The sequence below is a fragment of the Tripterygium wilfordii genome, chromosome 22 (genome assembly GCF_013401445.1).
Source record: "Tripterygium wilfordii isolate XIE 37 chromosome 22, ASM1340144v1, whole genome shotgun sequence".
NCBI classification, from domain to species: domain Eukaryota; kingdom Viridiplantae; phylum Streptophyta; class Magnoliopsida; order Celastrales; family Celastraceae; genus Tripterygium; species Tripterygium wilfordii.
In genome coordinates this window covers 12741732-12769728 of record NC_052253.1, presented here as the reverse complement: position 1 = coordinate 12769728, position 27997 = coordinate 12741732, and the positions used below count along the sequence as shown (strand labels likewise).

The window sequence follows — 27997 nt, the reverse complement described above, 5'->3', positions numbered from 1 at the left end:
TGAAAGAAATATTAGGGTGTCGTTATTGATTATATATTTTTTAAAATGTGTTATTATCCTATTGGGGTTAGGAAAAAAGGAGAACGTTAAAATACAACGGCCGTTTTTCACGCGCTGTCGTTCTATAACTCCCCAGAAGGAAATTCTCGAGGAATTAGGAAACTTGCGTTTGCTCGCAAGCAAGGTTATACGGAAATGACCAAAACGCCCCTATTCGTAATGGCCTCGCACTGTCTTCATCGGAGACCGCGAGTTTGAATCACCCTCGACTGAAAATTTGCTTCCGGAGTTAACTTCACAGGCGTCAGAGAATAGCTTTTAGATTCTGTACTGAGAAACTTGAAGAGAGTGTTTGATGAGAGGGAATTCAAGATCGTCACGATTTGCAGATATGGCGTTGTTTATCGAGTAAACTGATCTTCCTACGGTTTCAGGCGAGGATTCGGAACTTCTTTCTCTTATCGTGGTTTGAATTCAGCTTTTCCTATTTCGTTTTTGTGTTCGTTTACGGGTTTTGGATTTCGGTTTTGGTTGTGTTTTTACTATCTATCTATTATCTTGAATGTTAAACACAATCGTCTTTGTTATTTCAACTATAATTATGTGTGTCTAGAGATTTTGTACGCGTTAACGTTGATTAATTCGTGCTCTTGGATTTCAAGGCAGTGATCAGGAGATTATGTAGTTGTTCTCTTGAAGTTTTTTGTCCTTTTAATAATTTGTTTATACGTACATCTACTTGAATCCGAATGTTTGGTGGGCAGAAAAGGATTCACATGCTAAATCTTATTTTGCTTCATCTGAACCTTTTGCTGCTGTTTATTAGTTGAGGTGCTGTCTGTTGCCAAGAAACTGAAGAAACAGAAAATGAAAAATACTTTTGATAACCTTAACGTATTCACTTTTTCCACTTGAATTCGTATTTACAGTGTTTGATTTTTCTGCAATATGTCGCAGCTTGTCATTAATACTTGTTGCAATCATCAGATAAGTGCAGGCCTCAATATTGCCTATTGAGGTTCCAACGACTCAAATTATAGATTTTACTTCAATGAACAGAACTTGATTCATAGTCATCTTTATTTATTTTTCGTAAAGGAAAGGTTGAATTTTCTTAAATGCATCATTGGTATTCTTCAGTGCATTATCTTCTGTTGTTCTGTTTTACCTTTTCTTATTTTGCTTATTTTATTCATTCATAGGATAGAAGATGGATTCCTCTCTTTGTGGTGAAGGTCCTGCTATACTGCAATTGCACAAATGGGACCCTTGTTGCTTGCAACTCAACCTATCAGAATTTCGTGAAGCCTTCATTTCTCCAACGAGGGAGCTGTTGTTATTGATGTCATATCAATGTGAAGCGTTGCTACTTCCTCTTATAAGAGGTCAGCATTATATTCTCTCTCTATTTTCCTTTCTCGAAGTCGTGCTTTAGCCTTTTAAACTTATAATTTTGCGGGCAGGCGTTTGCATGTGGCTATGTCTACAAGTAAATATTCTTAGGTCTCTGGTGTCTGGTGTGATTTGGGGTGTTACTTATTTAATGTCAATATTCGATTTCTCATCTTTTTCTTCTTCTTTGTTCTTATGCTTGTTAATTTTTATGTGAATTTCAGGGGACTCTTCAAATAGTAGCTTCTTACAATGCTCCCAAGGTGAGAGTTTTCAAACCTCATGTCCATTGAAACTACATGTGGCAACGTCAAATTTACCTAGCAGGTTAGATTTGAAGGATGATCTCCAATGCGCTTCTGGATCAGCAACAGATTTTGATCACGGAGTTCCCCTTGAATTTAAATTTCCAAAATCTCATAGTTACCCTTTTGTTTTTGATGTAAAGTCCTTGGCTTGGGGTGTATGTGGGGATACATATAATCAACACAGGGATGTGTTCTTTAGAGAATTTCTATTTGTGTGTAGCAGCCAAGGCGTAACTGTTCATGCCTTTTGTCATTCTGATCAAATAAGCGCTTTGGAGGGCATAGTGGAGGGTGATTTCCAACAAGGGAGATGGATGGATTGGGGTCCTTCTGAATCTGGTCCAAGCATGGAGGAGGTGGTGTCTTCAACTGCATGTTGTGAAGACACAGTAATCGGTGGGAATTTGCCCAATGGTCATGGGGTAACTGCAAAAGGAGAAGATGGATATGATGGGTTGTCAAGAAGTAGTGCTTCAAAAAGGTGGCTACGTTCCTTTTTCACTAAGGCTGAAACTGTTGAATCTCGTGGTAACATTTGGACTAAATTTCCTGGGAAACTAGCATTTCCTTCCTCTGCAAACGTTGTTTCATTTAGCATTTTTGATTCACCACTTGTAGACTTCCCTTCTCATGGTGCTTCATCAAATAAGGATGAGTGCTTGCAGGAAGCTGTTCTGGGTACTAAAAATGATATGCCTACAACTTCAACGCTTTCTTCATCTGGCTTAAATCGCAAGAACACCGTTTCACCTGATTTTTTTAGTGTTGGCGGAAACGGCTTATCCAAATGCTTCAGAGTGTTCTCTAGTAATTCACATCGTGTGATTGGTTTTATTTTCAATTTGGTAGATTCACTGTCTGTCAATATTAGCCATGATAGTGAAGGGAGCAGGGGACAAAAGTTACTTATTCTTATTGCTAGGTTAGATAGTTGGGGAATTCGGTGGGTTTCATCAGTGAAGCTTGATGAACATGTAAGTAACTGCCCTGTGGTTGATTGGACAGACTTCTGCTTTTCTGATAATCTTCTTGTTTGTTTGAATGCTTCTGGGTTAATCTTTTTCTATGATGCAATGTCTGGTGACCACATTGCACATCTTGATATTCTTCAGAGTTGTGGATTAAGCCCTCAATCCAAATTACAGGAGAAGCAGCCTATAGCTGCTGACATGGAAATTGTTCGTAAAAGAACATTTAGGAGGTTGATTGTCGCTTCTTATACTTCTCTCTTAGCTGCAGTTGATGAATATGGCGTAATATATGTCATATGTCCTGCTGATTATGTGCCAGACAGGTACTATTCGTGCGATAAATTTCTTCCAAATTTTCATCGTTTAGGGCCTGAAATATTGGTTAGTTGGGAGGTTGCTGGTTCTGATATTGGTCACCAAAAGTTACAGTGCAACTTCTCATGTTCTTCTCGTGTAAACGATTCATCTACAGGTAATGGAAACAGTAATTTCTTGGATAATCCAGGTAGTTTTTTGTCTAAGGAATTGCATAATTGCAAGCATCATGGAAAAGAAGAGCAGTGTGATTTTTGTTTTAGTGGTTTCTCTAGTGCTTCAAAGATACTGTGTCAAAGGTCTATTGATTCTGGGGTGCAATCTCATCTAATGAGAAAAATTTTCCTTCCCACAAATGGGCATGATGACAATGATTGCATCTTTCTTTCACCCCTGGGGATTACTCGGCTCATCAGGAAGCATGACGTGAGGGATCATAACAGGAAACAGATTGTTCAATTTGATCTGCATACGGTCTCAGGAATTCGTGATGATAGATGCGTGGATATTGGGGGACAAAACCTTTTTCTTCAAGGGAAGGAGGAATCTCATGTTGGAGAAGCAGTTGGCTGTACTTTCCAAGGATGCTTTTATTTGGTTACTGAAACTGGTCTTTCAGTTGTTCTTCCCTCTGTTTCAGTTTCCTCAAACTTCCTCCCCCTTGAAACCCTTGGATATCGTCAGCCATATATTAATACATGTATCCAGCATCAAGGTAGAAGTGCTATGGAGATATCCCAGTTAAAACAACCCTTGTCACCCTGGAAGGTTGAAGTCTTGGACAGAGTTCTTTTATACGAAGGCCCTGAAGAGGCAGATCGCTTATGCTTGGAAAATGGTGAGAACAATATTTAATCTTGTGCTCAAATTCTTGCCTGGTTTAAATGATATTTTTTTTATATATCCACATTTATTGTCTGTACTAGTTATTTGTTTGGATAATTACAGTTCCAGCAGAAGGCTTCATAGCTTGTGGCACTTGAGCAATATTCACTACCCTTACACCATTTATTTTCTTTCTATTAGTAAAGTTTTGTTGGTCCATTTTAGTGAAGTTACCCATAAAAATTACGCCTACTTGTTGCTGTCCATCTAAACCTTAGCAGTGAATTTGATCTTAAAATGGGGGTGTGGCTTACTAGTTGATCTTAAAATGGGTTTTTGGTTTCATATTGATACTTTTGAACACTTGAAATCTGAAATTGGCTACCAGGAATGTATTCACGACTTTACATCTGGTCAAAATTTAAGTACTCTGTTGATGCTTTGGAATTGTAAAGGGTGAACATATTTAAGTTATATATTTTGTCAAAAATGGAAAGCTACATTCCCTCATTTATTTGACTTTACCAGGCTCAAGTTGCAAAACATAAATGAGTTGAGCTCAAACAAGATCTTTTGAACCTGATTTAATCAATTCTTTTGAGTGTAAAAAAAAAAATATTTTGAGTTTGGTTCATCCTCAGACTTGGTGAAGCTTGATTATATCTTAAATGAACATGCTTGAACAAGATATCCTAACCTTGTTTTGACTTTGTTCTCACCAATTAGATGAACAAGCTTTAACAGATCGTATTTTTACATTCTTTGGGCAGAGGGAAAGAAGAGCCTTGAGGATAGGGTATGGCATGAATTTAGTTTAAATTGCTTTAGTCAATGCTAGTCTTAAGTGTTATATCAGAATCTAATTGTCTATACTTCCTCATAAACACTGGCTTATCGTTCTTGGTATCTTACTAGCTGATAGACCCACTTTTGGAGCAGTTTTACTGTTCTAGCTCAGCGGTGATTTCCTCCCCTCCCCCTTCTTGTTCTTTTGTTACGCCTTTCAAAATATGATGACCTTATGCCTAGCTGATTAAATTTCCTAGGGTATAACTTATGCTTCTTAAGGCGAAAACCTCTTGTTGTGATGGCATTCAACTTTTCATTCAAACTACACCATCAGTTTTACAGGATGCACTGTAGACTTGGTTGTCTTCACTCTCAACTGGTGCTTTTCCTTTTCTGTCTCTATTTATGTATTTTCATGTCCTTTGTGTGCCCTCAATGCTGTACCATAAGTCTTATTTTTTACAGAAGTCTAGAAGTAAAATTTGTCTATTCATTTTTCTGAGTTTGCCTGACATGTTATTTGTTTCTTGAACGTCAGGTTGGGACCTTAAAATTTCCCGTATACGTTGGCTGCAGCTAGCACTCCACTATTTAGATTTTGATGAAGTAGCACGGTCAGATTCTATCTAATGCTGTGCGTGTAATTATTTATTATTCTCTTTTACTTACTGCTTGACCATTAAAATTGACATTTTTTTATTGCATACCATTGCCCATTTGCGTATATTGGGGGTTTTTGGAATCCGCCACACAAATTGAGATGATAGATTTTCCAAGTAAAACTTTGATGTAATGATGTGTAAGATTACTCAGTCTGGCCAGTTTGATGTTGTTTTCTATTACCCTTTTTTGAATGGAGTTGTTTTCTTTTATCTTTTGTTCGACCTCCCTCTTTTTCCTGTAACAGATCATATTCTCCCCCCCCCCCTCTCATGTGAAGATTTAACTATAGTGAATCTGGCTCAGTCCTTATTCCATTTCAACGAACAAATCTCTTGCTATCTTCAAAGCGGGGATCAGAATCTAGTATCATAACCATTGGGGATGAAAGCTCAGTTGCTTTTGTTATAACAGAAGAATTGAATAATTTGTGTTGTATATTCATGTTGTGAGGTTGTACATTATATAGTTACATTGAAAGCCCTAAATTAGGGAAACTAAATCAATCAAATCAACCTAATTCTAGGAAACTAAATCAAAGTAATTAAAGGGAATATTTACAACCCATAATTACAAGAAACGTAATATTCTCTCATAATTCCAACACTCCCCCTCAAGCTGGTGCGAAGAGATTGACGAGACCCAGCTTGACAAGAGATGACTTAAGTAAAGAAGGACCTATTGGTTTAGTAAACATGTCCGCAGTCTGAGCCGATGAAGGAACAAACCTAGGAGTGATAATGCCAGACCGAACTTTTTCCCGAATGAAATGGATGTCAACTTCTATATGCTTAGTTCTTTCGTGAAGAACTGAGTCGGATGATAGCATGATGGCAGACTTGTTATCACAGAACAAAGAGGATGAGTCTGTTACAGAAATACCCAATTCAGTGAGGAGAGAACGAAGCCACATGATTTCACATGTACCTTGAGCCATAGCACGATATTCAGATTCAGCTGATGATCGAGAAACAACTGCTTGCTTCTTACTTTTCCATGAGATAAGATGATTACCCCGGAAAGTACAGAAGCCAGAGGTAGAACGCCTATCACTTATGGAACCCGCATAATCAGCATCAGTGTAGCCCGAGAGATCAGATGGTATATAGCATGAGAGACTAGATGGTGGACCTGACATCTCTCCAGAAGCATAGAATAATCCGAGACCAGGGCAAGATTTGAGATAACTGAGAATATGATAAACAGCATCCAAATGGGAAGTACGTGGAGAATGCATGTACTGACTAACAACACTAACAGCAAATGTGATATCTGGTCTTGTGTTTGTCAAATAAATAAGACGTCCCACAAGACGCTGATACATTGATGGATCTGATAAATAATCTCCTGAGTCTGGTGATAGCTTGAGATTAGGAATCATAGGAGTAGAGGCAGGTTTACAACCAAGCATACCCGTATCCTGCAGAAGATCAAGAACATATTTCCGCTGGGATAAAAATATGCCACGGCGAGAACGAGCAACCTCAATGCCAAGAAAATATCGGAGGGGACCTAAATCCTTAGTATCAAAGGATTTTCGCAGATCATCCTTTACCTGAACAATACCTGGGGAGTCATCTCCAGTAATAAGGATATCATCAACATAGACTGAGATAATAATGCACTTGCCCTGAGACTGGCGACGAATGAAACATGTGTGATCCGAGTGACACTGAACAAACCCCATAGCAAGCACAACTTCACTGAAGCGGCCGAACCATGCCCGAGGAGACTGCTTAAGGCCATAAAGAGATTTCCGGAGACGACATACTTTCCCCGAATACTCCCCCTGGCCGTGAAAACCTGGTGGAGGATCCATGTAGATAGTTTCGGAAAGGTCCCCATTGAGGAACGCATTTTTAACATCCATCTGATGGAGAGGCCAAGAGTATGTAGCAGCAAGAGAAACAAGGAGACGAACTGTAGTAAGTTTCGCAACTGGAGCAAACGTGGCTCCAAAGTCTTTGCCGGGAATCTGAGTGAATCCTTTGGCCACAAGACGAGCCTTATAGCGATCAACCGAACCATCAGCCTGATACTTGATAGTGAACACCCACTTACAACCAACAGTGCTCTCACCAGAAGGAAGATCAACAAGGTCCCAAGTATGATTACGTTGTAGGGCATCCATCTCTGCTTCCATGGCAGAGACCCACTTAGGATTCTGGAGAGCGGAGTGGACAGAGCGAGGGATCAAATCGGAGTCAATCTTGCCAAGAAAGGTCTTATAGGAATCTGAAAAACAATGATAAGACAAATACTTGGCAATGGGATGGTCAGTACTACTCGTAAATCCAAAACGGGAAGGGGGATGACGATCACGAGTGGGGTAACGAGGAACAGAAACAGGAGAAAGGGAAGTACCTGATTCCGGAGAAGACGTTGGCGGAGGGGCAGGAGCAGACGGGCGCCGAGTATAGACCTGATCAAAGGGAACGAGAGATGGTGCACTAGGAGTAGATGATGAGTCAGGAGAAGGTGAAGGAGAGGAAGACTCGGGTAACAAAATCGGTCGTGGAGGTGATGATTGATCTGGGATGGTGAGAGAAGGCTCCACGGCCGGTTCTGATATAAGAGGGCTACCTGAGAAAAAAGGAATAGCCTCCAAAAAAGTAACATCCAAAGAGTGATAAAAGCGACGAGAAACGGGATCATAACATCGATAACCTTTAGACATGGAAGAATACCCGGTAAAAACACAGCGAATGGCTTTATCATCAAGTTTGGTACGGGAGGGACTACGATTTTGAACAAAACAGGTACAACCAAACACACGAGGAAGAAGAGAAAACAGAGTAGTACCTGGCCGAAGGACATGAAGGGGTGTTGCACCCTGAAGTGCCCGACTCGGAGTACGATTGATAAGGTACGTGGCAGTAAGAACAGCTAAGTGCCAGAAAGTTTTGGGGACATTCATACCTCGAAGAAGACATCGAACAACAGACATGATGTGACGGTTCTTGCGTTCCGCGACACCATTTTGTTCAGGTGTGTAGGGGCACGTGAGCTGTTGAAGGATCCCATTTTGAGCAAGTTGAGTGCGAAACTCATTGGTGAGATATTCACCGCCATTGTCAGACCGAATGGCACGAACAACAGTATTGTATTGAGTTTTAACCATGTGAAGAAAATTAGTGAAATGATCAAAGACTTCAGATTTGTTTTTCATAAGATAAACCCAAGTACATCGAGTGTAGTCATCAATAAAGGTAACATAATAACGATGTTGAGAAAAAGCAGTAGTGGGAGATGGTCCCCAGACATCAGAGTGAACAAGGTCAAATGCAGCAGGAGAACGACGCATGCGAGGAATATAAGAAGTGCGTGTATGTTTGGATAATTCACAAACCTCACAATGAAATTTAAAATTTTTGCACGCTTTATTCAAAGGCGGAAAAAGCGAACATAGATATTGAAAGTTCGCATGGCCTAGACGAGCATGCCACAAATCTACAGTAGCAAGGGAAAAAATAGAGGAAGATAAAGTAGAAGGATCTAGAACCGATAGTGTGGAAGCTTGAAGACTAGACGATGAGACATCAGATGAAGGTGGGTCACCAAAGTAGTAGAGACCGTCATGCTCAAACCCCCTGCCAAAAATCTTCTTCGAAGTCAGGTCCTGTAAAAAACAACGGTCAGATAAGAAGACAACAGCACAATTCAGGTGCTTGGCAAGGCGACTGACAGAGAGAAGATTACATGTAAATTTAGGAACATAATAAACAGAAGGAAGAGTAATATCCGGAGACAAACGGGCACTGCCCTGACTACGAATTGGGAGAGAAGTACCATCAGCAATACAGACAGATTGGTTGATAGGAGTAACAGAAGAGGTGAAGGTGGAAAGCTCACCAGTCATGTGGTTGTTAGCCCCAGAATCCAAAATCCAAGTGGGATTCCCTGACTTACCATGGAAAGCAGTAGGAGTACCTGTAGCGATAACAGCTAATGACTGTAGCTGAGCAATCTGGGACTGGAGTTGAGCAATCTGGGACTGGAGCTGGCTCAAATCTGGTGAAAGATGACTATAATCCATCTCGGCAAAAGTAAATTGCCGCAGTACAAGCCAAGAAATCGCAAAATTTTATCCAAAGTTAGGCAGTAGTCGAATCAATTCGTGAAATAATCACGACTGGCAGAGATACGCCAAGACAGAGATTTACCAAAGATAACCCAACAAAGATACTTGCAACACTCACTAAGAGAAGCTGATAGACACGCGCGACGAGAGACAGGTGCGCGCAGAGACAAATACACACAAATATGTTTGAGATAGATGTGTGCGAAAAGAGACAGGTGCGAACAGAGTCACGCTTGAGATAAAGAGCTGCCGAAGCCGATGAAAAACAAAAGAGATACGTGCTGCCAGAAAAAGCCGAGAAAACTGCCAGTGAACAGTACTCGTGAACAGTACCGTGAACAGTCTGAATTGCGCCGATGAACAGTGCCGGTGAACAGTGATGATGAAGAAAACCCTAAGGCTCCGATACCAAGAAGAATTGAATAATTTGTGTTGTATATTCATGTTGTGAGGTTGTACATTATATAGTTACATTGAAAGCCCTAAATTAGGGAAACTAAATCAATCAAATCAACCTAATTCTAGGAAACTAAATCAAAGTAATTAAAGGGAATATTTACAACCCATAATTACAAGAAACGTAATATTCTCTCATAATTCCAACAATAACTTATTCTTCCTGTGCTCAAGGCAGTTTTCTTTTCTGAACATAACATTGTACTTCAGAATTTTGTCTTCAGAGGATGAAAGTTCTATTTGACTTCTTGTAATTGAAAAGAATCATAAGTTGATATATTTGTATTATGTTTTGATGGAGATACAGATCGCTTGAAATGCTTGTAGATGTGAATCTAGCAGAAGAAGGCATTCTGAGATTGCTCTTTGCTGCGGTGTTTCTGATGGTTCATAAAAAGAGCAATGATATGGAGGTTTCTGCAGCATCGAGGTAACATTTTTTAATCGATTTTCTTATAGTGTTATCACTTGTACTTGGGCTAAGGGTTTTATGTGCTTACTGTTTGTCAAGCAATTCATCAGAAAGTTATATTTTGCCGAAATGAATTCTTAAAGGGATTGCATAGTTTGGCAAAGATTTCTCTTGATGCTATTTTATAATTCTCTCGAGTTAAGTTCGACAACATATGTGGATATTAATATTGCATTATTATAAATTACATCAATTTATGTTTCTAATGCAAAAGAAGGTTTGATATCAAGTTTTATGCTATAATTAAATTAATAAACCATTAAAAGAAGACATTTGTAACTTGTAAGGTTTATTATGGATTTTTTGTCTCTAATATGTGCTAGTATATCACATGAAGATGCATGCTTGGAGTTCTTTTCTAACGTCTGTTTAATTTTGATTGATAAATTTTTTTAAAAAATCTATAGAAGGACAAAGAAAGTACATCGCACTCATCTTTTTAGACACACAAAGAAAGTGTAGCTCACTCCTTGAAAAATGTTGTACAGTAAACCAGAAAGTGGAAATTCCTCTACTTACAACAGCTTTTCATTCCTCTCCCTCCACATTATCCAAAAATGGCGAAAGGGATCAGAACTATATAACTCTGGACTTATCTGCAAACTGACTCTACTTTACGAACTACCAAGATATGTCAAATCCCAAAGCTGTTGTCCTAAGAATAGCAGAACAAGAGATGTAGAATGGAACCATGAATTTTTACATAGATAATGGCTATTCAACATAATTCCTCCCAACCAGCCCCTCATGCACCCTTAACCTCATGGTATTGTAATGATATTTCCTTATAATTCCCTGGGTTGTATGCCTTGGTGCTTTAATGGAATTTTAGCCATTCAGGAAGATAAAAAGAAGTGTAAAGATAGTCAAAATCTTCTACCGAGTTACTCCGCAGGTGAAAAAAGCAATCTTAATTGGAGCAATCTTAATAGGAGACAAGTTATGCCGCAAATCTTCTGCCTTTCATTCTCGTATTACCCTGACAAGATCCCGTTATCAATCCTCCATTACTACCCTAGTATTATCTTGTAACAATCCTTTTCGTTCAACATGCTTTTTTAGATGTGAGGAATATTTAGGTTCTCACTAATCCCAATCTTGAGCATTATGCTATAAACGGTTATATTGTTGCAGCTCCATTTGCTCCAATCCTTTGTCATGCCAGAACAATTGATGGTTTGGAATTGCTCAACACTCTCCACGGACGAACTTGTAACATTTTTGGCCAATTTGGAACAAAACTTGGTCTTTTGGCATCCTTTTGGTACGAAACGTTCTATGGAAGCTAAACTAGCAAGTTAGACATATAAAAACAATAAATATCATACAATGGTCCACTTTCATGGTACATTCTGTCCAAGTTAATTTATTTTTGTTTTCCTTTTCTGGAATTTCTTATACGCATCAGCTGTGCTTGAATGTGCTACTCTCTTGGGTGTTTGTTGACAAAAACCTTTTAAGTTCTTAACTTATTAAATAAAGAACTGTAGATAGGTTGGTCTATGACTTGTCATTGTGTCATATTTGGAATTCACGAGTTGATGAATAATCTATTTTTGCCTCGAAGTTGATAGAAGTTGGAGTAAGTTACTGATCATAAGGTCAAGATTAGCTCTCTACAATTATGGATTTAGGTGTTGGCGGAATATAATGTATTAACTTTGGTTACCAGATAATAACTTTGATTTGAAATAAGTTTCATCAATCTGTATGTGTTTTATGTTTCCCCCGTCAGTTCATGAAAATAAGCTTTTTTTAGGCTGCTATTCTGATTCTCACTTCTTTCAGTTCTATATTGCAGACTTCTCTTGTTGGCCACCTCTTTTGCAACCAAAATGATTCGTAATTATGGCACACTACAACTTAAGAAAGATGCATACATTTTGCAAGGTTTTGGAGGGTCTCATTTGCTCTCTCTTCCCCCAGATTCACCAGAAAAGGATCATGATGACTTGGGGATTTCAGGGAAACTTCATGAGATGGCACGCTTCTTGGAGATCATTAGAAATATGCAATGTCAACTTAATGCGAAATATAAAAAGCCTGGCCAAGGATCGGTATGTTGGTTATGTAATTATGTTATGTTGCGTTAGAATATATATAAAGGGTGTGAAACGCCCCTAACCTAAAAGTTAACTTATCGGATTGAATGACAAAGTAACTAATGTTAACATGGTATCGGAGTAGGAGGTCTTGGGTTCAAACCTTAGCTTTTGCAATTTAAATCCCCATTTGTTGTTGCCCAAAGTGTGAACCTTTGTGAGAGCCCATAGTGTTGAGCCTCGTTTGTTGTGCAAGTGTTGGGCTGTCGGAGTTGTCCAACCCACACGTGAGGGGGAGTGTTAGTATATATATATATATATACATATAAGGTGTGAAACGTCCCAAACCAACAAGTTAACTTATTGGGTTGAATGGCAAAGTAACTAATTTTAACACAAATTAATAATGCTAATAGGTCATTGATAATTATTAAATTAGAACATTTCCCCATTGCAACAGGTGGATAGTGGTGACTTGTTCAATTTGGTGGATACAAATGTATCACAAGATGAATCTCAGCTTTCAATTGTTACATCAGATTCTATACAGTTGGAAACATATAATGGACAAGAACTTTCATTCCCTGTATCTGCAATGGGTTCCAACAATGCTGAGAAGCTTGCTTTGACACCCAAGGATACCTTGGATTCTATTACAGATGATTCTGACAAAGTCTCCGCCCTTGTGCTGCAAGCCAAGATATTAGGAAAAAACGTTCTTCCCCTGGAAAACCCAAAGGACATGATGGCACGATGGAAACTAGATAATTTGGACCTGAAAACGGTGGTCAATGATGCACTTCTTTCTGGGCGTCTCCCTCTCGCTGTCCTGCAATTGCATCTTCATCATTCCAAAGATTTTACTGCCGACAAAGAGTCTCCTGATACTTTCACTGAAGTTCGTGACATTGGAAGAGCAATTGCTTATGACTTGTTTTTGAAGGTTGATTATTGATAGGCCTTTTAAGTAGGTACAATTATTCAATATTTGCACTAATTAAACTTGATAATCAGGGTGAAACTGGACTAGCTGTTTTGACGTTGCAAAGGCTTGGAGAGGACATTGAAACGTGCCTCAAGCAACTGTTATTTGGCACAGTAAGGAGATCTCTTCGACTACAAGTTGCAGAAGAGATGAGAAGATTTGGTTACTTGGGACCTTATGAGTGGAAGATGTTGGATAGGATATTGCTTGTTGAGGTATGTGAAATTTTATAGTCTTTGGTTCTACATTCTAGTTGTGCACCATTTTAGTTCCAAACTGTGCTTATTTATATGGAGCTGATTGCCCTTTATTTATCTCTGTGGGGTAAAGAGGCTGTACCCTAGTGGTAGTTTCTGGAAAACATTTCTTACCCGGCAGAAAGAATTGACAACATTTACATCAAGTTCACCTGGAGGGGTCAATTTGTGCTTATTGCATCCACATTTCTTCAACAATCTCTTGATTGAGTGCGGTGAGATTGATGGAGTTGTCCTAGGTTCATGGACAAGTTTCAGTGAGGATTGTTCTGATCATCTGGTTGATGAAGATGGTGCTCGTGCAGGGTACTGGGCTGCTGCTGCAGTGTGGTCTAGTGCCTGGGATCAGAAAACCATTGACCGTGTAAGTTACCTCCTTTCTCTTGTTGAATCTTTTTGGTAAGATTTTTTGAGATATATTTTGAAATTTCTCAAATTTGGTGGCAACAGTTTTATCAAGTTACTATGGCTTCCAACAAAGTTGATGGAAATTAGAAATTGGGGATACATAATAAATTTGTCTACTTGTCCATGGACTCTTAAAACTCCAACTGGCCTCGCTGCAAGCTAAAAGCAGGATCACTAAAGAATCCTGACATTAAATTTGAACAAATTTAATTTGACGGCTAATGTTTTAGCTCCTTTGGCAAATTCTTTCTCATCTTAGCTCTTGAACCAGGTTCCTATCTATCTGTCAAAAAAGAAAAGAAACCTCTGGACGAAATGTTTGGGTTTGAACAGCTAATACAATTTGGCATAAATTTCTTTGTCTGAAACACATGCAAATAAACAAGCTTCTGTTGCAGATTGCTTCTAGACCCTGTCTTTTTTTTTCTTGAAAGCTTAATACCATTTGTTGGTCATAGTTTGTTGGTTCTCTCTGCGAGTAATAGTTTGGAGGTTCTGTTGTTTTGAACTGTGTATTTTATAGTTCTTATTACCATTATTACTATACAGATAGCATTGGATCAACCTTTTCTTATGGGTGTCCACGTCTTATGGGAATCAAAATTGGAGTACTACATATGTCATAATGACTGGGAGGAGATTTATAAACTCCTGGACGTGATTCCAACATCTGTTTTATTGAATGGAAGTCTTCAAGTTGCTTTGAATGGTCTGCAGCCCTCTTCAGTTGTTGAAGGTGATGCTGATTTTCCAGACAATGGCAGATACATATGCTCTATTGACGAATTAGATGCTATGTGCATGGACATTCCTGGCATCAGAATTTTCAGGTTTTCTGACATTGCTGCAAGCTCCATGTGGTTAAGGAGGTTTATGGAGCAGAAACTTGCAAGGAATTTAGTTTTTGTGAAGGAATATTGGGAAGGAACTGCCGAGATTGTATCTCTTCTGGCTCATTCAGGCTTTATAACCAGAAGAAATAATATTCCTGCAGATGAGGATGTTGCTGAGAGTCCATCCAGTGTTGGAAGACATCATGTGGACACTGTACAAGCTCTTCATAAATTGGTTGTGCATCATTGCGTGCGACATAACTTGCCAAACCTTCTGGATCTTTATCTTGACAATCATACTTTGGTTCTCGATAATGCTTTGCTCTGTTCATTACTGGAAGCTGCAGTAAGTTTCCTCATACCTAGTGAGTGTTACTGTTCTTTGTATAATATCACTTGGCTTTACACATAACTTTTCCTTCGCAGTTTCTTGGTTGCATCTAGTTTATTTTTTTTATGCTGGCTTGTTTATTTTATTTTGATTTTATTTTTTCTTATAAACGCCTAGTCGATATGAATGATTCATCTACTAGGAAAAGCAGCTAACCTGTCATCAGTATATGCAATTTACCTTGCTTTCGGTCCTTTCAAAGTTCTCAAAAGGTTTTGCAGAATAATTTAAAATGATAATTCTAATATACTGATCTTAGAATGGTTGGTCGGCCTAGTTAGACGCACCATGATGATTTTGTGAGCCTCTTTCATCATTTAACGAAAAGATTAGTCTAGGGGTCTCAAAGATTAAAAATTCGAGAAGGAACTAAATTTATTTTTCCTTGGAGTTCTTGTAATATTTTTGCAAGAGGTAAGTTGTGTAATTTCAAGCTCATCTTGCATTAGAAAAATTGAATTTCAAATTATGATTTTACTTTACATTAAAACATGTAGTTGAGTAATTCATTTGCGTGTAATTCAAATTAATTATTAGGTCTGGTTTAGAAAAAAGGGATGGAGGGCTCTAACGTTCCGGATTTTATGAGTTGCTTTCATCTAACTGATGGAGTTTTGGTCTTCCCAATTAATTGCATGCTCAAGCCTCAAGGTCATGGTACTTTTAGAAGAGGGAGATGGAAAATTAGTTTAGTCTTTTTGAAAAATGATATGACTCAACTGTTTAAATTGCAGATGAATGTTGGTATATTGAGTTGAATTTCTAGAGAGTGAAGCCCTCCAGTATATGCAACCGAAACAGTCCACCGGATGGGCCTGTCAAGGGTTACTGTTGACTAGAGCACTTTGTTTTTCTTCCAAAAAGTATATTAGTCTCTTACTCCTCTCTTATTAAGAAAAAATTGATCCCAAAATTCTTCAATCTGTCTTCTCCAACTTTATCTTTCTCATTTGTTGTTAATCGTTTAATGGATCTTCTAAAAAAGAAAAGACATTGGCAGAAGTGATTGAGGACATGTACTATATCAAGCTAGTCTTTAGTTTTAGATAGTAATGGATGACGATAGAGAATTCAGGAATTCCATCTGATTTCTCCAATGAATGCATGGAGCTGGTCCCTAACCTTTTGGGGTAAGGTTTTATTGATGATATTGTTTTCTCCATGGATCTAGGGGGAATTAGTGAAATCGTTGAATCGCCAATTATTTTATTCTGGAGCCATGAGAGAACTTTTTCTATTTTATGTTTGGTGTTTTTGGTGTCAGTTGAGAAAACCATTGTTGTGACTAAGATGTGTTTTTGTCTGAAGGAGTGTAGTAGAATACAATGAAGCTAAGTTTGTAGTCCCTTATGTTTGATGTGGAGTATTTGGGGAGTGGGACTATTGAGGGGACTGGGAAGACTGTAAGAGGGAAGCTCCTTTGCTTGTGGTCGTTCCTTTGCTTGGGTCCTTCTAAACTTGCACATCTCCTGCTCCTGTTTTTGCATGTTTTTCCTTAGTGTTAGTGGTGACTCTTATATGGAGTCTTTGTGCTTGGATAGCAGTCTCCGTGCATGACATTAGTAGATTTTTACTGATAAAAAAGTGAAAATATTTTTGTAAATGACCAATGGAATATTTTTCCCCTTGTTTGTGTTTTTTATTATTTATTTTTTTATTAGCTACGATTTTCATTATAGAATTTTTTAAAATGCAGGAGGTTATCAAATCTTAAGCAATAACATAAAGCATAAAAAGGAATAATTTTCAATGAGAGGGAATTCAATGGAGACCTCACTCTTTTGTGCATTTCAATGCAAGGGCACTTCTTAATTTTTTATATCTTGAGATTTGGACAATGTATTCTATGGTGGTACATTACAGAATTATCTGGCAGTCTTCATATGCCAAAAGTCTCATTCAGTTATGCTATACATGCCTTTATAACACTTGGATTTGGTTACACTAGGCATCAATGATTAGAGTTATTTTGCCTTTTCGAAATGTAGTGTATAATTTCTGGATGCAGTTATATTTTGTCATTTGCTTTCTGGCAGGGAGAGTGTCAGTGGGCAAGATGGTTGCTTTTATCTAGGATCAAGGGGCGTGAATATGATGCGTCATTCTCTAATGCTCGGTCAATAATGTCTCGTGCTTTAGCACCCGATAGCAGCCTTAGTGTCCTGGATGTTGATGAAATTATTTGTAATGTTGATGACATTGCGGAAGGAGGGGGAGAAATGGCAGCTTTAGCAACTCTGATGTATGCCCCTGCTCCTGTTCAAAATTGTCTAAGCAGTGGTAGTGTAAAGAGGCATAGTGGCTCCTCTGCGCAATGCACCTTAGAGAACCTTAGGCCCACCTTACAGCACTTCCCTACAGTGTGGCGAACACTTGTGGCAGCAAGTTTGGGACAGGATAAAGCTTGCAATTTTGTGGCCACCAAAACAAACAATGGTGAGCCCTTTTCCCCGTATTATTTTCATTCCCCGACTCATGGGCAGAATAAATAAGCTCGAGATTTTCTATTAGACATAGCATAATCTTCTGACTACATATTTACTGTATTTGAAAATCCAGTTTTAGCAGATTATCTAAATTGGCGTGACAACATCTTCTTCTCTGCTACACGCGATACTTCACTCCTACAAATGCTGCCATGCTGGTTTCCTAAGGCTGTCCGGAGATTGATTCAGCTCTATGTTCAGGTTCATTTTGTTTTCCATCATATGTAACTGAATAATGTTATGCCACAGCATTTTGAAAATTCTCTTTGTTTTTTACTGAGGTTGTTATAGTTTGGTGCTGAATTTTAAAGTTCCTCCTCTTATATCGGTGAGGTTGTAAATCATAGTTACCATTTATTAACTAATTATGCGTGTATGTGCGCATGCGCTTGCACTTACATATTTATATTATGTGAAAGTTGTGCTTTATCTAAATGATTGACAGTGTTTAGTTTTCATGATATCACAGGGCCCTCTTGGATGGCAATCAGTTTCATGTCTGCCTACAGGAGAATCTTTGCTTGATAGAGACGTTGATTTTTATATCAATGCTGAAGAACACACTGAAATCAGTGCAATCTCTTGGGAGGCTACGATACAAAAGCATGTTGAGGAAGAACTCTATGATTCTTCAATTGAGGTATAAATGTCTTTTTCCCTCCATGGCAGGTTATTTCTCATGTTACATCTTATGCAACCTCAACCTGTCTGATGAGTTTTTGGTTAGATTTTTTATGTCTCACCTCCGTCAATTATATTGACCTTAGGAAACTGGCATTGGGCTAGAGCACCACTTGCATCGTGGACGTGCACTGGCTGCTTTCAATCATATTCTTGGCATTAGAGTTCAGAAATTGAAATCTGAAGGACAATCCAAGGCTTTAACTTATGGACAGGCTAATGTTCAGTCAGATGTGCAGACACTTCTTGCGCCAATTGTGCCAAGTGAAGAATCTCTTATTTCATTTGTAAGGCTTAGGGTCTTTCAATCTCTTCCTCTCTCTGCATGGTAACTTAAAAATACATTTGTTAGCTTTTAAATGGTGTTTTCAATGTAGAAATTGAATTTTCAGGCGATTCCACTTGCAATTACACATTTCGAGGATTCTGTTATGGTGGCATCATGTGCTTTTCTCTTGGAGCTCTGTGGTTTATCTGCCAGTATCCTGCGTGTGGATATTGCTGCATTGAGACGGATTTCTTTGTATTACAAAACTACTGAAAACAGTGAGAACTACACTAAACTTTCAAATGGTTCTGCATTTCATGCGGTATCTCATGAAGGTGATGCGCTTGAGTCCTTAGCTCGTGCATTGGCAGAAGAATATCTGCATCAGCATAGTGCAAAAAGTGCTAAGGCAAATCCAAATTCACCTTTGAGCAGACAACCTTCACGAGCTCTCATGCTAGTCCTCCAGCATTTGGAAAATGCAAGTCTTCCATTAATGGTACACGGGAAAACTTGTGGATCTTGGTTATCCACTGGTGATGGTAATGGAAATGAATTAAGATCTCAACAAAAGGTTGCGAGTCAACACTGGAATTTGGTCACAGCATTTTGCCAGATGCATCAACTTCCCTTAAGTACTAAATACCTTGTTGTATTAGCGAGGGACAATGACTGGGTATGCTTGTAACTGTATTCCTTATGGACTTAAGTTCTTATTTCTCTTTAAATCTAACACTTCCACTGTTTCTCTTAAGGTTGGATTCTTGTCTGAAGCTCAAGTAGGAGGATACACTTTTGACACAGTCGTCCAAGTAGTAAGCCTCGCTTACTTTCTCTTTATTCTTAGTCTTTTGATTAATAAAATTAGAACTGTACAAATGACCGGCTAAATGTTATGCCCTTACGGTTCTGTCTGTCAGGCGTCAAAGGAGTTTGGTGATCCACGTCTCAAAATTCACATTTTGACAGTTTTGAAAACTATGCAGTCGAGAAAGAAAGCTAGTTCATCATCTTACTCAGATGCTGCAGAAGAAAATGAAACTTTCTTCTCAGATGAAAACATATATATCCATGCAGAACTTTTTAGGATATTAGCAGACTGTGAGAAGCAGAAAAATCCTGCAGAAGCCCTCCTGAAAAAAGCAAAGGCATTGTCCTGGTCAGTTTTGGCCATGATTGCATCATGCTTTCCAGATGTTTCTCCATTGTCCTGTCTAACAGTTTGGCTGGAAATTACTGCTGCAAGGTATTATTAGTATTTCTTCATAATTTATTTTTTGTATATTTTAATGCTTTTCAAGTTTGAGATATTTGAGAACTGTGCTGTGTTGATCTGTACTTTTTTGATCTGTCATTATTTTTAGCACATAAATGCTTTCCAGGATTTGTATTGCCTTTATATTTGTGTCATATTTGCATCCGAAGGTCAATATCAAACTCTTGTTTATTGTTTACCAGGGAAACTTCTTCCATAAAGGTGAATGACATTGCTTCCCAGATTTCAGATAATGTTGGAGCAGCTGTGGAAGCTACAAATATCCAGCCAGCAGGCAGTAAGATTCTTACCTTGCATTACAACCGGCAGAATCCAAAACGTAGGAGGCTTATGGAGCCTATATCTGTGGATGCCTCATCTGATGTTTCTAGTGCTTATACTGGTGCAAAAATTTCTTCTCGCCAAGGTCTTATGACGGAAGAAAAGAGTAAACTGGAAATTGGTGAAAAAAATAATGTATCAAGTGATTCTGAAGAAGGGCCAGCTTCTCTGTCCAAGATGGTTGCAGTACTTTGTGAGCAACGCTTGTTTGTGCCTTTGCTTAGGGCATTTGACATGTTCCTTCCTTCATGTTCGTTGTTACCTTTTATCCGTGCCCTTCAGGTTGGCAAGCTCCACCACCTTTTCTTTTTTTCCCCCTCTTTCTACTTTTCTACATTGGAAGAACCATGTCTCTGTCATGTCTTGTTGCTACTTGAAAAACAACTCTGCCTTGTTGCACTGATCTTTAGCCCATAATTTATCATTATATCATTATATTATTTGTGTGCGAAGAGCACAAACCCTTGTTACCTCACCCCTCCCCCCCCCCCCCCCAACAAACCCCTTCCCATGAAGGAAAAAAAATCATGAGTCAAATGTGTATAGTCCATTGGACTATGGACTAGTGAGAATTTTTTAAAAACTGGTAGCGTTATGTTTTAAAAAGTAGTATCCTTGTTGACTCGGTTGAATCATAATAGCTTTCTGAAACCATCTAAACTATAGTTTGTGTTCAAATTATTTTTTTTGTTTTGTATTATGACATCTGTTCTTGAACTTTTTCAGGCATTTTCACAAATGCGTCTCTCTGAAGCTTCAGCACATCTGGGTTCCTTCTCTTCTAGAGTCAAGGAAGAACCATTCCATGTAGTGTCAAATACAGGCAGGGAAGGAAAGATCGGAAAGTCATGGATGGGCTCCACTGCTGTAAACGCTGCTGATGCTATGCTTTCAACTTGTCCATCTCCTTATGAAAAAAGATGCCTATTACAACTTCTTGCTGCTACTGACTTCGGGGATGGAGGATCTGCGGCCACACATTACCGGCGATTGTATTGGAAAATTAATTTAGCTGAGCCTTCACTACGGAAAGATAGTGGCATCCATCTAGGGAATGAAACATTTGATGATGGTTCACTTTTAACAGCATTAGAAAAGAGTGGGTATTGGGAGCAAGCACGTAACTGGGCCAGACAGCTGGAGGCGAGTGGTGGACCTTGGAAATCTGCTATCCACCATGTCACTGAAAGCCAGGTACCACCTTCCCAATGCATATTGCTGCTTTAAAAGCATGATTAGTCAGTGGAAAATATGATATTTGGAACTGCTCTGCCAACAAAGTTTTATGGTATGTAATTTCACAATTGTGTGTAGTTCTTTGTAAACTTATAGGCAAAGCTCGTAGGGAGAAAATTTTGGGGTCAAATCCTATCATAGGATTCTTGTTGAAGTCTTCAAAAATAATGGAGTGACTTTCTGTGGAAAATAATTTTAAAGGCGAAGATCCGGCTAGGAACTTTACATATAATTGCATGTGCAAGAAATCTATAATTAGGAAGTTGAAGATGTTGGAATGTTCATGCAGAGGTTGGTTGATTAATGTGTTAATCCTTATGTCATTTATATCTAATAACTTCAAATATATAGGCTGAATCTATGGTAGCTGAGTGGAAAGAATTTCTTTGGGATGTCCCAGAAGAGAGAGTTGCTTTATGGGGCCACTGTCAAATGCTGTTCATAAGATATTCCTTCCCTGCTTTACAGGTACATTTATCTGTCACTTGCAGCATAATAAGAGATTTTTTTTTCCCTTTTTTGGGGTGGCGGTGGGATGAAAATCCATATTATTTTCTTGACTTGGGCAGATCTACCATTCTTTTTTTTTTGCAGGCTGGGTTGTTTTTTCTTAGGCATGCAGAAGCTGTGGAGAAAGATCTTCCAGCAAGAGAGCTTCATGAGTTGTTGCTGCTTTACTTCAGTGGTTAAGTGGGATGATAACTCTGTCCAATCCGTAAGTATTGTTCTCTTAATTATTCCCTCTTCATGTATTGGTACGTTATCATATTACTAGGGTCTCATATAATGTTTGTATCAGAGTGTATCCGTTGCATCTCCTACGAGAAATTGAGACTAGAGTATGGCTCTTGGCTGTTGAGTCAGAAGCTCAAGTGAAAAATGAAGGGGAATTCACTTTAAACAGTTCCTGCAGTAGCCCTCTGATTGGAAATGCTGCCAATATCATTGACCGAACTGCAACTATAATAACAAAAATGGACAATCATATAAACACAATGCGGAATAGAACCTCAGACAAACAGGATGCTAGGGAATATAACCTGGCTTATCAGAGAAACCAAGTGGCGGATGCTAGTTCTTCGACTTCAGGGGGAAATATGAAGACAAAGCGGAGGGCCAAAGGTTATGCTTCATCAAGACGGTCATTGGTGGACTCAGTCGATAAAAACATTGATACTGAAGATGGTTCAGCTCCTCCCAATTATAAAAATGATGTGCAGCTGCTAGATGAAAATGTGAAGATAGAATTGTCTTTCTCAAAGTGGGAAGAAAGAGTTGGAACTGCAGAGCTGGAAAGAGCTATTCTTTCTTTGCTAGAGTTTGGACAAATAACAGCTGCTAGGCAACTACAACAGAAGCTGTCTCCAGCTCATGTACCTTCTGAATTTATGCTTGTGGATGTGGCTTTAAAGCTTGCAGTTCTCTCAACTCCTTGTAGAGAAGTACCCATATTGATGCTTGATGAGGAAGTGCGTACTGCTATTCAGTCGTATAATTTACCGAGTGAACATCTGATTAACCCACTGCAGGTTAATTGTCACTTCTTCATCTTTTCTTCTCAGATTTTCCTTATGTTATTAAGTTGACATGTTTATTTATTAGTTAAACTGAATTAGATACCTGTTTTGTGTATAAAGGTTGGTCAACTCTTTTTTCTCCAATGCTTGTCTTATGTCGTTTTCTTTTATGCGGATATAGGTCTTGGAGTGTTTACCTGAAATTTTAACTGAAGGGAGTGGACGTGGACTTTGCAGAAGAATAATAGCAGTTGTAAAGGCTGCAGATATTTTGGGTCTTTCATTTTCCGAGGCATTTGATAAGAAGCCAATTGAGTTATTTCAACTTCTTTCTCTCAAGGCACAAGAGTCATTTCAGGAAGCACGCCTCCTTGCGCAAACTCATCCCATGCCAGCTTCAAGTATTGCTCAGATTCTTGCAGAATCTTTTTTGAAGGTGTGGTTCTGTATACATACATGATTGTCATTTTGTTGGACTTATCTATTGTTTACCAGATAATGTATACTTTTGACCATTGTATTGTGGGCGGATAAGTATATCTTTGTCACTTGAATGAGTGGCAGATAGTTAGTAATTGTCTCGTGGATTCAATCCATATGTGTCCACCCATAACTTTTGTATTTTTGGTGTTGCCCACTTGGCTAGTTCTTGAGAATCCGAAAGAAGAAAATCAGTTTTGGTCTACACTTTGTCCACTTTTCTTGTGAAGTACATTACCCTTAAATTTGTGTCTGGACACTGAATCCAGATCTTCCCCAAGTTAATGGAGTCATCAGAGAAAAAGTTGGTCCTTATTCTCCCTGATGTTATTGATTATTGATATTCAATTTCAATGCAGGGGTTATTGGCTGCTCATCGTGGGGGATATATGGATTCTCAGAAGGAGGAAGGACCTGCTCCTCTTTTGTGGAGATTTTCAGACTTCCTGAAATGGGCAGAGCTTTGCCCATCGGAACCAGAAATTGGCCATGCTTTGATGCGTTTGGTTATTACCGGACAGGAGATACCACATGCATGTGAGGTAATGCAATTATACAATTCAAATTTCTAAGCAGTCCTTGGGAGATACCAGAATTTGTGATAGTTGTACCTATGTTTATTAGTAAGATTGTTGTGGTGGTTATCATCATCATACAAGAACAAAAACCATGTTTATGAGGTGGAGTATTAGGAGCTGACTTTGAGATTAGGTGGAACTGGGTTGCCTGCAGTATATAGAGCATTGTGATATATAGATCTGATCATGGGCCACCAGTCACAGCGGGGGCCCAGTAAAAGATGGGAAAGTTGTTTATTCATGGACTGGGCTTGGGTTAAAGATATTAGCATTGAGCCCGGCCCGGCCAAATATTTTTCGACCATATTCTATATACATATTTTCTTTTGGGTCAGGCTTGGGAAGAGGTTCTGACCCGAGCCCTGGGATCGGGTAAAAAATTTCAACCCTGGCCCGGCCCGGCCCATGATCAGCTCTACAACTATACTGCATAATAGATTTACTTAGGCCTTAGCAAGAATCAAAATATTGAACTGCACTGGCAGGTTAAATTTCCTTAAACGAGGAATTAGTCCAGTGTTCTGTGTCATGTCTTGTTCTACTAGTTTTGTAGTCAACACCTATGAGAATGGGTTGCCCTTGACATGGGCATGCTTGTCTTTGTCTTCTTCGGTAGAATCATTAAAGTGTTAATTTATTATTTAGAGAGATGGAAGTTTTGTGCATCACTTTAAGAATTTTATTTTCCCTTTTCAGACCTTGCATTGTATTTGGATTCACACTTGTATTCTGATAATTTTTCCCTTTCAAAATCTGCTTTCTTTCTCACTAGTTCTTTTTACTTTGGACATTTTAGTTAGCTCTGACCATGAAATTAAATGGCCTATTCACCCATATGGCCTTTATCAGACCAGTGACCCTCGATCCTGTGTAGGTTCTTTCTGTTGGTGGATATGAGAGACGTTACATGCATAACTTTTACGTCCTGATTTATTCCATCTGGTGAATTCAATGCCTTACGTAACAAATGAACAGGAAAATGAGAATCGATTATCTATTATTCTCCTAATTCAATGTCTTCAGTTTTTATGAGGAAAAAAATTACTTTTTTTGTCGCCTTTTTCCCGGTCATGATGAGTAAAAGCTTATCATTTACTGATGTTTGTGGTTCACAGGTTGAGCTTCTTATTCTGTCCCATCACTTCTATAAGTCATCAGCTTGCCTTGATGGTGTTGATGTTCTAGTGGCCCTTGCTGCAACCAGGGTGGAGGCTTATGTTTCTGAGGGTGATTTCCCATGTTTGGCCCGCCTGATCACTGGAGTTGGAAACTTCCATACTCTGAATTTCATTCTTGGCATCCTCATAGAAAATGGTCAGTTAGATCTGCTTCTTCAGAAGTATTCAGCAGCTGCAGATACAAATACGGGCACTGCCGAGGCTGTCCGAGGATTTCGAATGGCTGTTCTCACGTCACTGCAGCATTTTAATCCCAATGATCTTGATGCATTTGCAATGGTTTGTATATGCATGCATGCATGAGTCTCATACATTAATTAGTACAATTCTGTAATATTAAATCAATATGCAGGACATTTGGTTATGTTTTGTGTTACTGCATTCATTTATTCTTTGACTGATTCAATAATGAACACTAGCATTGGTCATTCTTGACATCTTATTCCCTCTGGAAACTGCGATCTAGGTAATGTTGACATGAATGAGATGTTAGGATATCGAAACATTATAGTGCAACTGCTCGGTAAGAAAGTTGTGACTGATTCAATAACGAACACTAGGCATTGGTCATTCTTGAAATCTTATTCCCTCTGGAAACTGCGATCTAGGTAATGTTGACATGAATGAGATGTTAGGATACCGAAACATTTTAGTGCAACTGCTCGGTAAGAAACTTGTGAACTGAATGTATTTCATAGGATTTTTTCTGACAACTACCTTGGAAGATACAAGTTTATATAGATGGTAATTCTATGTGAAGGGTCCATTGTTTTGCATGATTTTAAAGAGGCATATCGGCTACTGAAAAGCAGGAAGCTTTGATTTGGTCCCTTTCTGGGGTGAACACTATATTATGCCTTCCTTTTCTTTTCTTTTTTCCTCTTGTTATTAAGATGCTGACAGATATGACTTGAGTGATCTAAATTTTGACACTACAAATAATTTTTGCTTCTATAAGAAAACTAAAAAAATTAAGGAGATCTTTCATCAATGTTGTATTTAATTCTAATACATATTGTTGTCCATCACAGGTCTATAATCACTTTGACATGAAGCACGAAACAGCTGCTCTTCTAGAGTCGCGAGCAGAACATTCTTGTCAGCAGTGGTTTGGCCTTTCCAATAAGGACCAGAATGAAGACCTGCTTGAGTCTATGCGCTATTTCATTGAAGCGGCTGAAGTTCACTCTTCCATTGATGCTGGCAATAAAACACGCAGAGCCTGTGCTCAGGCTTCCCTAGTTTCCCTTCAAATTCGAATGCCAGATTTCAAGTGGCTCAACCTACCTGAAACTAAAGCCAGGAGAGTACTAGTTGCACAATCCCGTTTCCTGGAAGCGTTAATTGTTGCTGAAGCATATGGCCTTAACCAACCCACTGAGTGGGTACTGGTGCTTTGGGAACAGATGCTTAAACCTGAGCAAACAGAACAGTTTGTAGCGGAATTTGTGGCTGTTCTTCCTCTCCAGGCTTTAATGCTTGTAGAACTGGCAAGATTTTATAGGGCTGAGGTAGCAGCCAGAGGTGACCAATCCCAATTCTCTGTCTGGCTGACGGGGGGAGGGCTGCCTGCAGAATGGGCCAAATATCTGGGAAGATCTTTCAGATGCTTGTTGAAGAGGACTAGGGATTTGCGATTAAGATTGCAGCTGGCTACAATAGCAACTGGTTTTACTGATGTGATTGATGCATGTACAAAAGTGTTAGACAGAGTCCCCGACACCGCTGGGCCGCTTGTGCTGAGGAAAGGTCACGGCGGGGCCTATCTTCCATTGATGTGAACATCTTGTATTCGTATGAAGATGGCTAAATCATGGAATTGGCGATCGTTACAATGATGGTGATGAACTGCTAGATGGCTATACAGAATGTTTTTCAGTAATGGTCGCGCAATCTATTAAGATGGATCGGCTGCAGGATAATTTTCTCTTTGAACTTCATTGGGCAAGCCAAACAAGCAAAAGTGATGCGAATATATACAAATTAGACCATCTAGTCATGTTAATGAGGTCTGAAAATTAATTGATTTTTTTGTTCATCTTGAAGCAACTTGTGTACCTCCCCTTGTTTCAGCAAACCAAGGCCAATCTGATTTGCCTTTTTTTTTGGTGTCAACACTGGCCGCTAATGTTGTACTTTAGATTGTATGATGTGTATATATATGAAACTAGAGAGAGAAAAAAAAAAGATATACAAGAAACGAATAAGTAGAGATGTGTGTACGACATTGAGTGCTAGATGATGCTTTAGATTTTGAAGGCAAGAACTTGCATCTAATAACATGGAGTCCAGCTCAAATGGGCGGGGCCATAAGTCTTTGTAGTGTCAAGTTTAGTAGTGACGGGCGAGCTATTGAATTGCGATGGAGTAAGTCTATTGTCTCACATTGTGCAGAGGGATCCCTAGGGGAAGATGTGAAGTACCAAATATAAATCGTTGGTGCGGAGGGGCGGGTTATTACATGGAGCACGTTAACTTATATGATTTTTACAAACTCGCAAATCAGATATGAGATTCATCGGATGAGAATTGCGGTTTTTTTTAATGGCACAAGATAAGAATTATGGTTGATTGGATGGAGGGGTAGTTGTAGTCTGCCATGATGAATGACTTAGGACAGGTGGGAGGCTTTTCTGAAAATCCTCTGATTAGGCTTTAGTTATAGCCGTGTGCACAAACGATTCAAGTAACGGTTGATCCCAGGTCATAACTGTTGAAACCATATACATGGTTCGTATAGATAGTGCAGCCCATTGCAAATTGCAATATTGAGAATTCCACTAGAAATATA

General features: G+C 38.9%; 1 protein-coding gene across 1 annotated transcript; it reads left to right on the top strand.

Moving 5' to 3' along the window:
• Window positions 1-155: 155 nt before the first annotated feature.
• LOC119991079 lies at window positions 156-27523 on the top strand. Its single transcript, XM_038837270.1, is given in 27 exon segments — window positions 156-466; window positions 1208-1385; window positions 1617-3824; window positions 5139-5214; window positions 10105-10227; window positions 12071-12326; window positions 12772-13254; window positions 13326-13511; window positions 13627-13917; window positions 14511-15140; window positions 17222-17621; window positions 17745-17872; window positions 18141-18311; window positions 18439-18639; window positions 18745-19296; window positions 19376-19435; window positions 19541-19866; window positions 20079-20499; window positions 20944-21411; window positions 21805-21921; window positions 22048-22126; window positions 22129-22168; window positions 22253-22982; window positions 23152-23406; window positions 23810-23992; window positions 25144-25485; window positions 26238-27523. Coding segments are annotated over 26 exon segments (9651 nt in total). The 5' UTR covers window positions 156-466; window positions 1208-1210; the 3' UTR covers window positions 26988-27523.
• The last annotated feature ends 474 nt before the right edge of the window (window positions 27524-27997 follow it).